The sequence below is a fragment of the Culex pipiens genome, chromosome 1, assembly GCF_016801865.2.
Source record: "Culex pipiens pallens isolate TS chromosome 1, TS_CPP_V2, whole genome shotgun sequence".
Lineage (NCBI taxonomy): Eukaryota > Metazoa > Arthropoda > Insecta > Diptera > Culicidae > Culex > Culex pipiens.
In genome coordinates, this window is record NC_068937.1 from 78,922,662 (window position 1) to 78,939,627 (window position 16,966).

The window sequence follows — 16,966 nt, forward strand, 5'->3', positions numbered from 1 at the left end:
CCAAAAGGCATAAATATTTATGTCCGTAAAAAAAGGTGAGTATATTTTTTCGATATTCTTTCCAACTTGTTTGTTGTTTAATAAATTTAATAAATTTTAAAAATATTTAATTTTTCTTTGTTAAAAAAAACTCAAATTGATTGTTTACAAATTGTGTAGATATGTTGATAATATTCACGCTACAATCGAAGCTACGATAGTTTTGAATATTGATCTCAATTTGAGATGAGTTAAATTTAATTTAAAATTCAAGCAAAATAATCTAATATGCTAGGTAATACGTGTTTGTAAACATCGAGTGTATCCTAATGTAAAATTCACTGTCGTAAGTAGGGTACACTCTTTGTTTATGGAGTCACATTGACCCGTTTACATTGTTTTGCTTGAAGTTATCAATGTTTGTATGTCTTATATTTATTTCATATTTTGCCAGCACCACTTTATAATTTTCACACTGCACCTGCATCGTTACTTGCATTGCTCCCGCAGGACCGTAATGCAAAACAGAATGTCAACACAGCACCAACAAAAAGTGGCTTTATTCGTCAGAGGATTAAAATTTAGACTCAGATATTAAATGCAGAATTTTGTCTAAATGTTCAGTGTCCCCGGAGCCGGCTGCATCAAATCGACTATACCATTAAGGTGGCCAAGGTGGGTCTGTTAAACTAGGAAATGCTGCACCCTTCCTACTGAAGATCACCCCGGTCGATTTCGACCGCGGGATCACGGCTGGTGCCCGTACTTTGAGCCCTTGTGATGCAAGAGGAAGATTTGACCTAGTGGTGCGACGACCGCTATCCGTCCGTCCGTCCGCTGGTGGCTTATTACGACGGGCAAAGGGCGATCCTACAGCGGCATGAAGGCCACCACCGTCGCCGGCAAGGTAGAATGCAAGCCGAGTGTCGTCGCAGGTCGTACTAAATCATTGCCAGATCCTTTTGAATCACACAGACATCCTGACGCTGATGTTCGGAGGTAAGTTAATTTGTTTTTCGCTTCACAAACCAAAACTTAAAAGCTTTTTTCTTTTTTCACTTTTTTAGGTGCATGCGTGAGTATGGCGGAACCGCCAACCTTCGCCTCGCGCAAAATCAAAATCATGCTGTTGACCATCCTTGAAGACTATTTGGACACGTAAACGTGGCGCTCTTAATATTTCTTGATGCTCGACCCAACAACCCCGAGTGATTGGCGTGTGTAAGAATCGAGTTGAGCTCCCATTGCAAAAACCGGCCTTTAAATTTGTAGGAGACAACGGAACTTGTGTCGGGCTAACACAACCTGGGTCGAAAGATGACTTGCACTCAGTAAGACTATTGAATAGTTGGTATACCGTAGCTATATTTGAAGGTTAAGCCTTTTATTTTACAATTTAATGCTATAAAATTAAGGAGATTTATTAAAATTGTAATTTCATTAGAAATGTTACTGGTATTGCTCCGTTGGATTTAAAATCCGATATAAAAGCGGATTTTAAATCCAGCGGAGCAAAAAAAAAATTTTTTATTTTGTAAATTTACATTATTTTCATTGGAAATTTACACGATTCCACCATATTTTTATTGGAAACATTTACAATGAAAAGCATGTAAATGTCCAATGTATCTAATGTAAATATACATCATTTATCATGATACCTTTTGGTACATGATAAATGATGTAAATTTACAGGAATATTTTTTTCTGTGTACCGCGGCATCACGCTTATCAACGCGGCCTACAAAATCCTCTCTCAGATCCTCTGCCGTCAGCCATCACCCCATGCAAGGAGGTTCGTGGGGCCCTACCAAGCGGGCTTCACTGGCGCGCGCGCCACCACGGACCAAATATTTTGTTTCCGACAGATCCTCGAGAAATGTCGTGAGTACAACGTGCCCACACATCACATCTTTATCGACTTCAAGGCGGCCTATGATACAGTCGACCGCGAGCAGCTATGGCAGATCATGCACGAGAACGGATTTCCGGATAAACTGACTCGGCTGATCAAGGCTACCTCGGATGGTGTGATGTGTCACGTGCGTGTTTCGGGGGTTTTAGCGGAACCCTTTGGATCACGCCGAGGGCTGCGGCAAGGTGATGGCTTATCCTGTGCGCTGTTTAACATCGTCCTTGAGGGCATTATTCGAAGGGCGGGCATTGACACGAGTGGCACGATCATGAACAGGTCCTACCAGCTGCTTGCTTTTGCCGATGACATCGACATTGTGGCAAGAAACCTGGAGACGATGAAGGATGTCTACACCCGACTGAAGGTACAAGCAAGGCGTGTAGGACTTGGCATGAATACGACGAAGACGAAGTACATGAGAGGAAGGGGTTCGAAGGACGTTGGCCCCCCATGTCTCACCTCTCTAGCTGTGGATGATGATGAGTTGGAGGAGGTGAGCGAGTTCGTGTACATGGGATCGCTGGTAACCGCCGACAACGACACCAGCAAAGAGATCCGGACTCGTATTTTTGCCTGGAATCGTGCGTACTTCGGATTACGGAAGGCTCTCACATCAGATCGAGTGCAACGCCGCACGAAGCTGACGATGTACAAAACACTGATTAGACCGGTAGTCCTCTATGGCCACGAGACTTGGACGATGCGGCAGGAGGACGAACGTGCCCTTGGAGTTTTCGAACGGAAGGTGCTACGAACGATCTACGGTGGAGTGCAGGTGTCTGACGGAGTGTGGCGAAGACGCATGAACCACGAACTGCACGCGTTTCTTGAAGAACCGACCATCGCCACCCAGGCGAAGATAGGGAGGGTCAGACTCCTTTTTGACCGCGCTGAACCAGCTGGCGGAACAGGCAGAAGAGCAGGGAAACCGCGCGCACGGTGGGGAGATCAAGTGAATGGTGATATCCGGAAGATCTGTAACCTGGGAATTTGGAGAGTAGCAGCTCAAGATCGAGAAAGATGGAAGCGTCTTCTTGCTACAGCACGCGTACCTGGTGCGCAATGCTGATTGGTATGGTATTGTTGCGACCTGGGAACACTGGCGGTTTGGTAACCGCTTGCTACCTGCGGCTCATGACTGTCAGCCATCTGACAGCTTCTTCGATGTCATCCAACAACAACAATGCGATGTCACTCCCAGCTTCCGGACATCATTCTGTATTTATCTTTGCGACTGAATAAACGTGTTTTATAGTTCTTAATTAAATTGCACGCGTATTTCTTGTGGTCTCGGTGGTGGTCCACCCCGAGACCACCAGTTCGTAAAAGTGGCGACGATAGCCGGAAAAATTGTTAGCAGTGATCAATTATCACTAAAAATTTTACCCGCGCGTGAACGTGGCAGCGGAATGTCGATCTCCATTGGCCATGGGCAGCAGCAGGATGATCCGAGAAGTGGCTGGCTGGTGCTTCCTGTCCAACAGTCGTCCTCCCCAAGAACACAAAACGGCCAGCAGCCGCCGTCGTTTGTTAGTTGGGACGACCTTGATGCACCTGCAAAGCAGCCGCTGTTCGATTATCGCCCACAAGGTGGCCTGGAGTGCGAAGGACGTTCGCTGCCAACACCCGAAGAGCTGTTCCGCCGTCGCTTTCCCAAGCAGGACCAGTTAATCAACGGCAAGTCGGAGCAGCAACACACGACCTTCGCGGCAACAGCGTCGCACATGGAAGGCGCGATGGAGGCCAATGCAGCGTCATCATCGGCTCCCAAGCAAGCAGATCGAGAGTTTGAGGTTAGGTCGAACTCGTGTGAAAAGATGCCGTGCCATGAAGCCAGCAAGCAGGAATTTGCCGGAGACTGGGTGATCAAGTGTCAAAGCTCTTACTACAGCGAGGAAGGACACCAGGTTGATACCAAGCAGTCTCGGAATTCAGTCTGGGAAAGGTGGCACACGACGGCATACACCATCAAGCGAGTGGGAGCCCGGTTCGATCACCAGCGGCTGAACAAGCTGTGCCGGATTCCAAGCCCGCAGATCAGCCCGATTGTGTACCATCTGCTGGGGGCTTCGTCGGCAACTGGCGCAACCCGGACAACGTCTCCGAGCGCCGAAGCAGGTCCCTCGGATTTCACCGGTTCTGTATCGCCAAAGCCAAGCTCACCATTAAGGAACGTCCTCGTAAAGAACCAGATCAAGTCTCCGAGCAGCACCTCCGTCTCGGACCAGACCCAGTGGACAACAACGTCACCATTTCTCAACTGCCGAAAGGATTCGCAGTCCCCGAAGCTATCAACCAGGAAACTAGAAAAAGCCATCCAACCGGATCGCGACTGTCTGGTCGTCAACTATGCCGTAGTTAGCCGTACCGTCAAGTCCAGCAAACGCACCAAGCCCTCCGCAGCGGCTCGTCTTCCCCGCTGGTCTCATCGGCTGTACGGACGTCAACGGTGCACTACAACAGCGTCTCATCTCGACACAGCGGCCTCAGGTAGCACGGAGTCCATGTCACCGTCCAGTGTAACCAGTCCCAAGAATCTTACATCATCCACGCCGGCGACCCTGATGTTCTTCAACCAATCCGGGTCATCGTCGGACGTCTCACCGGTAGATCATCAACCATATCGTTCTCTCCAAGGATGACGAACGGTACCTTGGTTTGACCCGCACCACACATCTTCAGAGGGGAGATGTTGCGACCTGGGAACACTGGCGGTTTGGTAACCGCTTGCTACCTGCGGCTCATGACTGTCAGCCATCTGACAGCTTCTTCGATGTCATCCAACAACAACAATGCGATGTCACTCCCAGCTTCCGGACATCATTCTGTATTTATCTTTGCGACTGAATAAACGTGTTTTATAGTTCTTAATTAAATTGCACGCGTATTTCTTGTGGTCATCATAAATACTTTGCCTTCCTCACTGAGGTAAGGCTATAATCCTGCTCTAAAAGTGAACTTTTTATTAAAAGCTCAAAGACCTACCTTCATGTATACATATCGACTCAGAATCGAAAACTGAACAAATGTCTGTGTGTGTGTGTATGTGTGTGTATATATATATATACATATATATATATATATATATATATATATATATATATATATATATATATATATATATATATATATATATATATAATATATATATATATATATATATATATATATATATATATATATATATATATACAGCAATTCCCCACGAAAACAGCATGGAAAAAAACAAAAGTGCTCGGATCGGGCTCAAAAATTTTCTGGGGGTTCCCTGGCCGAAATAATTAGACCCGTATTTTTTTGTTTGGCCATTAGGGTGACCTACGCCGTGTTAGGGTGGTCTAAAAAATAGCCATTTTCGTCGATTTTCGCAAAAACCACTTTTTTCAAAAAAACATAACTCCTCGCCATTTCAGCCGATTTCAATTGTCTTATACGCAAATGAAAGGTGATAAGTTGGCCTTTCAAAGAAAAATAATAAGAAGTTTCAAAAATCTAGCCTAACATATGAAAAGGTCGAATGAAACTTTAAAATGCCGTTTTGACGGTGTCTGGACCAAAGAGCCTATGTCTGAAAATATTTTTATCGGATTCCCCGGACATTTTTACATAACATACTAAAAAATGGGAGGAGTTCATTAACAAGATTCCGAGATATGATTTTTTGAAAATAAAATCCGTGTTTTTCGACGCGCCGCGCGCAAAAACCGGAGAAAGACAAAATTGGCAAAAAATCAACTTTTTTCACTAAAACTACGATAACTTTAAAATTTCAGCGATAACCTATAGATGTTTGGGAACCAAAATTTTCGTAATTAAAAGACGCAACTTTTGGTACCTAGACATCTACAGGTCATCGCTGAAATTTTAAAGTTATCGTAGTTTTAGTGAAAAAAGTTGATTTTTTGCCAATTTCGTCATTTTCCGGTTTTTGCGCGCGGCGCGTCAAAAAACACGGATTTTATTTTCAAAAAATCATATCTCGGAATCCTGTTGATGAACTCCTCCCATTTTTTAGTATGTTATGTAAAAATGTCCGGGGAATCCGATAAAAATATTTCCAGACATAGGCTCTTTGGTCCAGACACCGCCAAAACGGCATTTTAAAGTTTCATACGCCCTTTTCATAAGTTAGGCTAGATTTTTGAAACTTCTTACTTTTTTTCTTTGAAAGGCCAACTTATCACCTTTCATTTGCGTATAAGACAATTGAAATCGGTTAAAATGGCGAGGAGTTATGATTTTTCAAAAAAAGTGGTTTTTGCGAAAATCGACGAAAATGGCCATTTTTCAGACCACCCTAACACAGCGTAGGTCACCCTAATGGCCAAACAAAAAAAATACGGGTCTAATTATTTCGGCTAGGGAACCCCCAGAAAAATTTTGAGCCCGATCCGAGCACTTTTGTTTTTTTCCATGCTGTTTTCGTGGGGAATTGCTGTATATATATATATATATATATATAAGTTACCAAACCGTTCACGAAAAATTCACTTCTCTCAATATTCATTTGAGTTTCGGAATAATTTGTTCCCATTAACAGTTCACTTTAAAATTCACTTAACTCAATATTCATTTGAGCTTGGAATAATTGATTGCCTCTTAACAATTCATGGTAATCTTCAATTTAACAGTCCCCAACGGAATTCTATGCACTCAATATTCACTTGAGGCTCACGAAATTACTTACATAAAAATAAGGATGGTCTTCATGCTGTCTTTGATGATATTCGTTCACCAGTAATTGAACAGCATATCCTACCGACTGCGCCAGTTAGCCGCCGGGCTTTCGAAGGTTACTTTTAAAAAAAATTAAGTTGATGGTTTGATGGCTCTACATAGACTGACTGGGAATAATTAATTTCCCTCTCTTTATTGAATCTGAAAGACACTACGTAAACTATGTTGTTGCGCCACTTTCCTGGAATCCTCGCCAGACGTCGTCACTCCAGACGTCGTCGTCGTCCTCTGGTTTCAGTGTAATATGACGTGCCGCTGCACACGGCGCATGCTGACGTTGTGATTATTCGATGTTCGCGGTTTCTAGCTGAAACCGCGTGAACGGTTTGGTAACTTATATATATACACAGCGGCCTCAGGTAGCACGGAGTCCATGTCACCGTCCAGTGTAACCAGTCCCAAGAATCTTACATCATCCACGCCGGCGACCCTGATGTTCTTCAACCAATCCGGGTCATCGTCGGACGTCTCACCGGTAGATCATCAACCATATCGTTCTCTCCAAGGATGACGAACGGTACCTTGGTTTGACCCGCACCACACATCTTCAGAGGGGAGATGTTGCGACCTGGGAACACTGGCGGTTTGGTAACCGCTTGCTACCTGCGGCTCATGACTGTCAGCCATCTGACAGCTTCTTCGATGTCATCCAACAACAACAATGCGATGTCACTCCCAGCTTCCGGACATCATTCTGTATTTATCTTTGCGACTGAATAAACGTGTTTTATAGTTCTTAATTAAATTGCACGCGTATTTCTTGTGGTCATCATAAATACTTTGCCTTCCTCACTGAGGTAAGGCTATAATCCTGCTCTAAAAGTGAACTTTTTATTAAAAGCTCAAAGACCTACCTTCATGTATACATATCGACTCAGAATCGAAAACTGAACAAATGTCTGTGTGTGTGTGTATGTGTGTGTATATATATATATATATATATATATATATATATATATATATATATATATATATATATATATATATATATATATATATATATATATATATATATATATATATATATATATATATATATATATATATATATATATATATATATATATATATATATATATATATATATATATATATATATATATACAGCAATTCCCCACGAAAACAGCATGGAAAAAAACAAAAGTGCTCGGATCGGGCTCAAAAATTTTCTGGGGGTTCCCTGGCCGAAATAATTAGACCCGTATTTTTTTGTTTGGCCATTAGGGTGACCTACGCCGTGTTAGGGTGGTCTAAAAAATAGCCATTTTCGTCGATTTTCGCAAAAACCACTTTTTTCAAAAAAACATAACTCCTCGCCATTTCAGCCGATTTCAATTGTCTTATACGCAAATGAAAGGTGATAAGTTGGCCTTTCAAAGAAAAATAATAAGAAGTTTCAAAAATCTAGCCTAACATATGAAAAGGTCGAATGAAACTTTAAAATGCCGTTTTGACGGTGTCTGGACCAAAGAGCCTATGTCTGAAAATATTTTTATCGGATTCCCCGGACATTTTTACATAACATACTAAAAAATGGGAGGAGTTCATTAACAAGATTCCGAGATATGATTTTTTGAAAATAAAATCCGTGTTTTTCGACGCGCCGCGCGCAAAAACCGGAGAAAGACAAAATTGGCAAAAAATCAACTTTTTTCACTAAAACTACGATAACTTTAAAATTTCAGCGATAACCTATAGATGTTTGGGAACCAAAATTTTCGTAATTAAAAGACGCAACTTTTGGTACCTAGACATCTACAGGTCATCGCTGAAATTTTAAAGTTATCGTAGTTTTAGTGAAAAAAGTTGATTTTTTGCCAATTTCGTCATTTTCCGGTTTTTGCGCGCGGCGCGTCAAAAAACACGGATTTTATTTTCAAAAAATCATATCTCGGAATCCTGTTGATGAACTCCTCCCATTTTTTAGTATGTTATGTAAAAATGTCCGGGGAATCCGATAAAAATATTTCCAGACATAGGCTCTTTGGTCCAGACACCGCCAAAACGGCATTTTAAAGTTTCATACGCCCTTTTCATAAGTTAGGCTAGATTTTTGAAACTTCTTACTTTTTTTCTTTGAAAGGCCAACTTATCACCTTTCATTTGCGTATAAGACAATTGAAATCGGTTAAAATGGCGAGGAGTTATGATTTTTCAAAAAAAGTGGTTTTTGCGAAAATCGACGAAAATGGCCATTTTTCAGACCACCCTAACACAGCGTAGGTCACCCTAATGGCCAAACAAAAAAAATACGGGTCTAATTATTTCGGCTAGGGAACCCCCAGAAAAATTTTGAGCCCGATCCGAGCACTTTTGTTTTTTTCCATGCTGTTTTCGTGGGGAATTGCTGTATATATATATATATATATAAGTTACCAAACCGTTCACGAAAAATTCACTTCTCTCAATATTCATTTGAGTTTCGGAATAATTTGTTCCCATTAACAGTTCACTTTAAAATTCACTTAACTCAATATTCATTTGAGCTTGGAATAATTGATTGCCTCTTAACAATTCATGGTAATCTTCAATTTAACAGTCCCCAACGGAATTCTATGCACTCAATATTCACTTGAGGCTCACGAAATTACTTACATAAAAATAAGGATGGTCTTCATGCTGTCTTTGATGATATTCGTTCACCAGTAATTGAACAGCATATCCTACCGACTGCGCCAGTTAGCCGCCGGGCTTTCGAAGGTTACTTTTTAAAAAAATTAGGTTGATGGTTTGATGGCTCTACATAGACTGACTGGGAATAATTAATTTCCCTCTCTTTATTGAATCTGAAAGACACTACGTAAACTATGTTGTTGCGCCACTTTCCTGGAATCCTCGCCAGACGTCGTCACTCCAGACGTCGTCGTCGTCCTCTGGTTTCAGTGTAATATGACGTGCCGCTGCACACGGCGCATGCTGACGTTGTGATTATTCGATGTTCGCGGTTTCTAGCTGAAACCGCGTGAACGGTTTGGTAACTTATATATATATATATATATATATATATATATATATATATATATATATATATATATATTATATATATATATATATATATATATATATATATATATATATATATATATATATATATATATATATATATATATATATATATATATATATATATATATATATATATTATATATATATATATATATATATATATATATATATATATATATATATATATATATAATATATATATATATATATATATATATATATATATATATATATATATATATATATATATATATATATATATATATATATATATATATATATATATATATATGTTCGCCTTCTATCGGATGGGGAAGTAAAACGTCGGTCCATTTGCGTAAAAGAGGTTTTGAGTGACTCACCACACATAGCCTTCGGACGCCTAGAAATGAGCAGAAACTTGCAACAGAGACCACAAAAGACCCGGGGGTCGTTAAAGTGGATTACTTTGCTTTTTATATATATATATACAGTGAGTCAAATATTTGTCCGTACCCCCCCCCCGTACGGGAAATGTTTGTGATATACAAGTACATAAAATTCGACTAAAGTGCCATGTTTTATACATCAATCGACGCGGCAGAATGTCCTCTTTAAGACACTGTCATTGGATTTGCAAAAAAAAATTTCTTAAAAAATATAAAAATTGTTTACTGAAAAAAGTCAAAAAAAGAGGTCAAATAATTGTCCGTACCCCTAGTAAAAGTACAAAATCTGATCGATTTGAGTGAATTTATTTATAAAATGTTGTTTCTGTGTCAAATACTAGTACCTCTAGCCAGTTTGTGACAACTTTGAACTTCTGATAACTTTGTTTAGTTAATTTATATTAAAAATTGGATTAAATTTAGTTTTTTAAAGTAAAACTTATCGAAACATTAGTTTATAAACAACTATTTTTATAAAATTGCTATTTTATGTTTTAAGAGTCTCTATTGAACATGTTTCAACAATATTTGTTCAAAATATACATCTTTTTATTGACATTTTTCGACCAAAAATACTGTTTCGGAACAATACCGTTAAACAATCCGGATTGTCCCGGAACCGGTTCAACCCCTCGGAGGGAAATTTTGTGGTGATCAAATAGAGGACAAAAAAACCCACCTCTTGCAATTTGAAGCATCCAATTTCGTCCACTACAGCCCGATTACGAGTCCCTAGTCTGAAATTTGAAATATTATATTATATATATATATATATATATATATATATATATATATATATATATATATATATATATATATATATATATATATATATATATATTAGGGTGCCCAGAATATGGGCAAATGTTTCAAAACCTCGCTCCACAAGCCGAAAACTGATCCCTAGGGTATTCTAAGCCTCTGTGCAAAATTTGAGCGAAATCGGTCAACATTAACCCATTGATACTCGGGCATGAAGTTTGTATGGGAAAAATCGTCAAAATGTATGGAGAAACGGCACAGTTTCGTAATTCTCCCTGTAGGTGGCGTTGCGAGTGTCCAAAATTTGCCAAACGTGATATTCTTATGTGAAATTTAATGCCCAACAACTTTGTAGAAGAGTGCAAGACGATCCGAGTTAACCCCAAAAAGTTATTAGCATTTTAGTGAAGTGGTCTCCAACCGACATGGCCAAAGGGCCTAATCCGGTATTGCCACTAAGGAAAGCAAGCATAAAATTGTAATTTTGGGATATTTTTTGTCAAACAAAGAAAACAAAATGAACAAAGTATGAATTAGACTAAATCGATCCAGCTGAATCCGAATTTAAAGGTTGATAGGCGGAATTTTCAAAGAGACGCAAGACATTCAAGATGGCGGCCAAGATGGCGGCTGTATAGAAAACCCTATACATAAAGGGTATTATGCGACCTGCGAACGACTACTCAAATTTAACTAATCTTGGGGCTCTGAACACGATTAAGACCACTACAGAGTTCCAAACAGACAATGTTATTCAAACCAAGATGGCGGCCAAGATGGCGGCTGTATACAAAATCCTAATGAAATACTAAAATACTAAAATACTAAAATACTAAAATACTAAAATACTAAAATACTAAAATACTAAAATACTAAAATACTAAAATACTAAAATACTAAATACTAAAATACTAAAATACTAAAATACTAAAATACTAAAATACTAAAATACTAAAATACTAAAATACTAAAATACTAAAATACTAAAATACTAAAATACTAAAATACTAAAATACTAAAATACTAAATACTAAAATACTAAAATACTAAAATACTAAAATACTAAAATACTAAAATACTAAAATACTAAAATACTAAAATACTAAAATACTAAAATACTAATATACTAAAATACTAAAATACTAAAATACTAAAATACTAAAATACTAAAATAATAAAATACTAAAATACTAAAATACTAAAATACTAAAATACTAAAATACTAAAATACTAAAATACTAAAATACTAAAATACTAAAATACTAAAATACTAAAATACTAAAATACTAAAATACTAAAATACTAAAATACTAAAATACTAAAATACTAAAATACTAAAATACTAAAATACTAAAATACTAAAATACTAAAATACTAAAATACTAAAATACTAAAATACTAAAATACTAAAATACTAAAATACTAAAATACTAAAATACTAAAATACTAAAATACTAAAATACTAAAATACTAAAATACTAAAATACTAAAATACTAAAATACTAAAATACTAAAATACTAAAATACTAAAATACTAAATACTAAAATACTAAAATACTAAAATACTAAAATACTGAAATACTAAAATACTAAAATACTAAAATACTAAAATACTAAAATACTAAAATACTAAAATACTAAAATACTAAAATACTAAAATACTAAAATACTAAAATACTAAAATACTAAAATACTAAAATACTAAAATACTAAAATACTAAAATACTAAAATACTAAAATACTAAAATACTAAAATACTAAAATACTAAAATACTAAAATACTAAAATACTAAAATACTAAAATACTAAAATACTAAAATACTAAAATACTAAAATACTAAAATACTAAAATACTAAAATACTAAAATACTAAAATACTAAAATACTAAAATACTAAAATACTAAAATACTAAAATACTAAAATACTAAAATACTAAAATACTAAAATACTAAAATACTAAAATACTAAAATACTAAAATACTAAAATACTAAAATACTAAAATACTAAAATACTAAAATACTAAAATACTAAAATACTAAAATACTAAAATACTAAAATACTAAAATACTAAAATACTAAAATACTAAAATACTAAAATACTAAAATACTAAAATACTGAAATACGAAAATACTAAAATACTATAACACACTGAAATCCCGATGATTTGAAACCAACTGTTGAAAGGGGTCACTTTTTAGTTTGTCACGCTTTTCACACAGTGCTTACAATTACTACCATTTTGTTTGATAGTATGTGTGAGTCCCGTGAAAAAAGTGACCGTTCGTCACTTTTTAGTTCGACTTTGTCAAACCAACGGGGTAAAAACTAAAAAAGATTCAAACGAAAAAGTAACCAACCACCGGGGATTGAGTGTACTAAAATATTTAAATACTTCAATACTGAAATACTAAAACATTAAAATATTAAAATACCAAATTAGTAAAAAAAACAAAAAACAATTCATTTCAAATAATTTCATCAATATTTGTGAAGCCAAATTAGAATTTTCTATCATTTTGAGCAACTTTTGTTCTACGAAAAACATCACTTCTCTTGTTTTATCTTTTTCTTGTTTCGTTTTAAGTATTTTAATTTAAATTATTTTTTTGTTAGGTTTATGTTTGTTTTAGGTAGTAGTTTCGTCTTTTCTACCACCTCCTATCATTACATTTTGCCTATTTATTTTTTTCATGTTTTTACAGTAACTTTTTTTATTTATTTTTTGCATGTTTTCAACATTTTCTGCTTTGTAATGGCACCATAATCATTTAAATTGTAAATAAATGTTAAGAGGCAAAGTCTGGGGCACTAGAAAAAATACTGCATTCTTCTTTTTACTTAAAGTCTAGGAAATGTTAGTAAAAAACACAACCAAAGCATTTTAAAAATACATTTTTAAAAACATTGACGAAGTCACTCACAATAATCAAGTACTTCCAACCCACACAGTATTTAAAATTTAAGGGCTCTTCTTTCCAATGCTTTTTAAAGATCAAAAATTTGTTGAACAATGGATTTTTGGCGATTTTTTAAATCGAAGCCCGTCTAAAGGCGGGGTTGGGTTGTAGAGGGATAACCTTGTCTGTTTGGAAGTGTGTGGTCTTAATCGTGTTCAGAGCCCCAAGATTAGTTAAATTTGAGTAGTCGTTTGCAGGTCACATAATACCCTTTGTGTTTAGGGTTTTCTATACAGCCGCCATCTTGGTTTGAATAACCTTGTCTGTTTGGAAGTCTGTAGTGGTCTTAATCGTGTTCAGAGCCCCAAGATTAGTTAAATTTGAGTAGTCGTTTGCAGGTCACATAATACCCTTTGTGTTTAGGGTTTTCTATACAGCCGCCATCTTGGCCGCCATCTTGGTTTGAATAACATTGTCTGTTTGGAAGTCTGTAGTGGTCTTAATCGTGTTCAGAGCCCCAAGATTAGTTAAATTTGAGTAGTCGTTTGCAGGTCACATAATACCCTTTGTGTTTAGGGTTTTCTATACAGCCGCCATCTTGGCCGCCATCTTGGTTTGAATAACCTTGTCTGTTTGGAAGTCTGTAGTGGTCTTAATCGTGTTTAGAGCCCCAAGATTAGTTAAATTTGAGTAGTCGTTTGCAGGTCACATAATACCCTTTGTGTTTAGGGTTTTCTATACAGCCGCCATCTTGGTTTGAATAACCATGTCTGTTTGGAAGTCTGTAGTGGTCTTAATCGTGTTTAGAGCCCCAAGATTAGTTAAATTTGAGTAGTCGTTTGCAGGTCACATAATACCCTTTGTGTTTAGGGTTTTCTATACAGCCGCCATCTTGGCCGCCATCTTGGTTTGAATAACCTTGTCTGTTTGGAAGTCTGTAGTGGTCTTAATCGTGTTTAGAGCCCCAAGATTAGTTAAATTTGAGTAGTCGTTTGCAGGTCACATAATACCCTTTGTGTTTAGGGTTTTCTATACAGCCGCCATCTTGGCCGCCATCTTGGTTTGAATAACATTGTCTGTTTGGAAGTCTGTAGTGGTCTTAATCGTGTTCAGAGCCCCAAGATTAGTTAAATTTGAGTAGTCGTTTGCAGGTCACATAATACCCTTTGTGTTTAGGGTTTTCTATACAGCCGCCATCTTGGCCGCCATCTTGGTTTGAATAACATTGTCTGTTTGGAAGTCTGTAGTGGTCTTAATCGTGTTCAGAGCCCCAAGATTAGTTAAATTTGAGTAGTCGTTTGCAGGTCACATAATACCCTTTGTGTTTAGGGTTTTCTATACAGCCGCCATCTTGGCCGCCATCTTGGTTTGAATAACCTTGTCTGTTTGGAAGTCTGTAGTGGTCTTAATCGTGTTTAGAGCCCCAAGATTAGTTAAATTTGAGTAGTCGTTTGCAGGTCACATAATACCCTTTGTGTTTAGGGTTTTCTATACAGCCGCCATCTTGGCCGCCATCTTGGTTTGAATAACATTGTCTGTTTGGAAGTCTGTAGTGGTCTTAATCGTGTTCAAAGCCCCAAGATTAGTTAAATTTGAGTAGTCGTTTGCAGGTCACATAATACCCTTTGTGTTTAGGGTTTTCTATACAGCCGCCATCTTGGTTTGAATAACCATGTCTGTTTGGAAGTCTGTAGTGGTCTTAATCGTGTTCAGAGCCCCAAGATTAGTTAAATTTGAGTAGTCGTTTGCAGGTCACATAATACCCTTTGTGTTTAGGGTTTTCTATACAGCCGCCATCTTGGCCGCCATCTTGGTTTGAATAACCTTGTCTGTTTGGAAGTCTGTAGTGGTCTTAATCGTGTTTAGAGCCCCAAGATTAGTTAAATTTGAGTAGTCGTTTGCAGGTCACATAATACCCTTTGTGTTTAGGGTTTTCTATACAGCCGCCATCTTGGCCGCCATCTTGGTTTGAATAACATTGTCTGTTTGGAAGTCTGTAGTGGTCTTAATCGTGTTCAAAGCCCCAAGATTAGTTAAATTTGAGTAGTCGTTCGCAGGTCGCATAATACCCTTTATGTATAGGGTTTTCTATACAGCCGCCATCTTGGCCGCCATCTTGAATGTCTTGCGTCTCTTTAAAAATTCCGCCTATCAACCTTTAAATTCGGATTCAGCTGGATCGATTTAGTCTAATTCATACTTTGTTCATTTTGTTTTCTTTGTTTGACAAAAAATATCCCAAAATTACAATTTTATGCTTGCTTTCCTTAGTGGCAATACCGGATTAGGCCCTTTGGCCATGTCGGTTGGAGACCACTTCACTAAAATGCTAATAACTTTTTGGGGTTAACTCGGATCGTCTTGCACTCTTCTACAAAGTTGTTGGGCATTAAATTTCACATAAGAATATCACGTTTGGCAAATTTTGGACACTCGCAACGCCACCTACAGGGAGAATTACGAAACTGTGCCGTTTCTCCATACATTTTGACGATTTTTCCCATACAAACTTCATGCCCGAGTATCAATGGGTTAATGTTGACCGATTTCGCTCAAATTTTGCACAGAGGCTTAGAATACCCTAGGGATCAGTTTTCGGCTTGTGGAGCTGGGGGTCATTTTTTCTGGGCACCCTAATATATATATATATATATATATATATATATATATATATATACAGCAATTCCCCACGAAAACAGCATGATTCGAAAAAAAAGTTCTCTGATCGGGCTCAACATTTTTCTGGGGGATCCTTGGCCGAAATAATTAGACCCGTATTTTTTTGGTTTGGCCATTAGGGTGACCTACGCCGTGTTAGGGTGGTCCGAAAAATGGCAATTTTCATCGATTTTCGCAAAAACCACTTTTTTCAAAAAATCATATCTCCGCGCCATTTCGTCCGATTTTAGCTGTCTTAGACGCAAAAGAAAGGTGATTAGTTTGGCTATTTGGGAAAAATAGTAAGAAGTTTCGAAAATCTAGCTTAACATTTGAAAAGGTCATATGAAAACCTAAAATGCTGTTTTGAAGGTCTCGGGACCAAAGAGCCTATGTCTGAAAATATTTTTATCGGATTCCTCGGAAAATTTCACATAACATATCAAAAAATGGTGAAGTTATGTTTTCGATACTCTGAGATACGATTTTTTGAAAATAAAAACTGAGTTTTTCGACGCGCCACGCGCAAAAATTGGAAAATGACGAAAACGGGGAAAAATCGACTTTTTTCACTAAAACTG

General features: G+C 37.2%; 1 protein-coding gene across 1 annotated transcript; it reads left to right on the forward strand.

Moving 5' to 3' along the window:
- The first annotated feature begins 357 nt into the window (after positions 1–357).
- On the forward strand, positions 358–4,939 carry LOC120427701 (uncharacterized). Its single transcript, XM_052707833.1, has 2 exons — positions 358–978; positions 1,047–4,939. Exon 2 carries the CDS (start codon positions 3,304–3,306, stop codon positions 4,534–4,536), a length of 1,233 nt encoding a protein of 410 aa, XP_052563793.1. The 5' UTR covers positions 358–978; positions 1,047–3,303; the 3' UTR covers positions 4,537–4,939.
- The last annotated feature ends 12,027 nt before the right edge of the window (positions 4,940–16,966 follow it).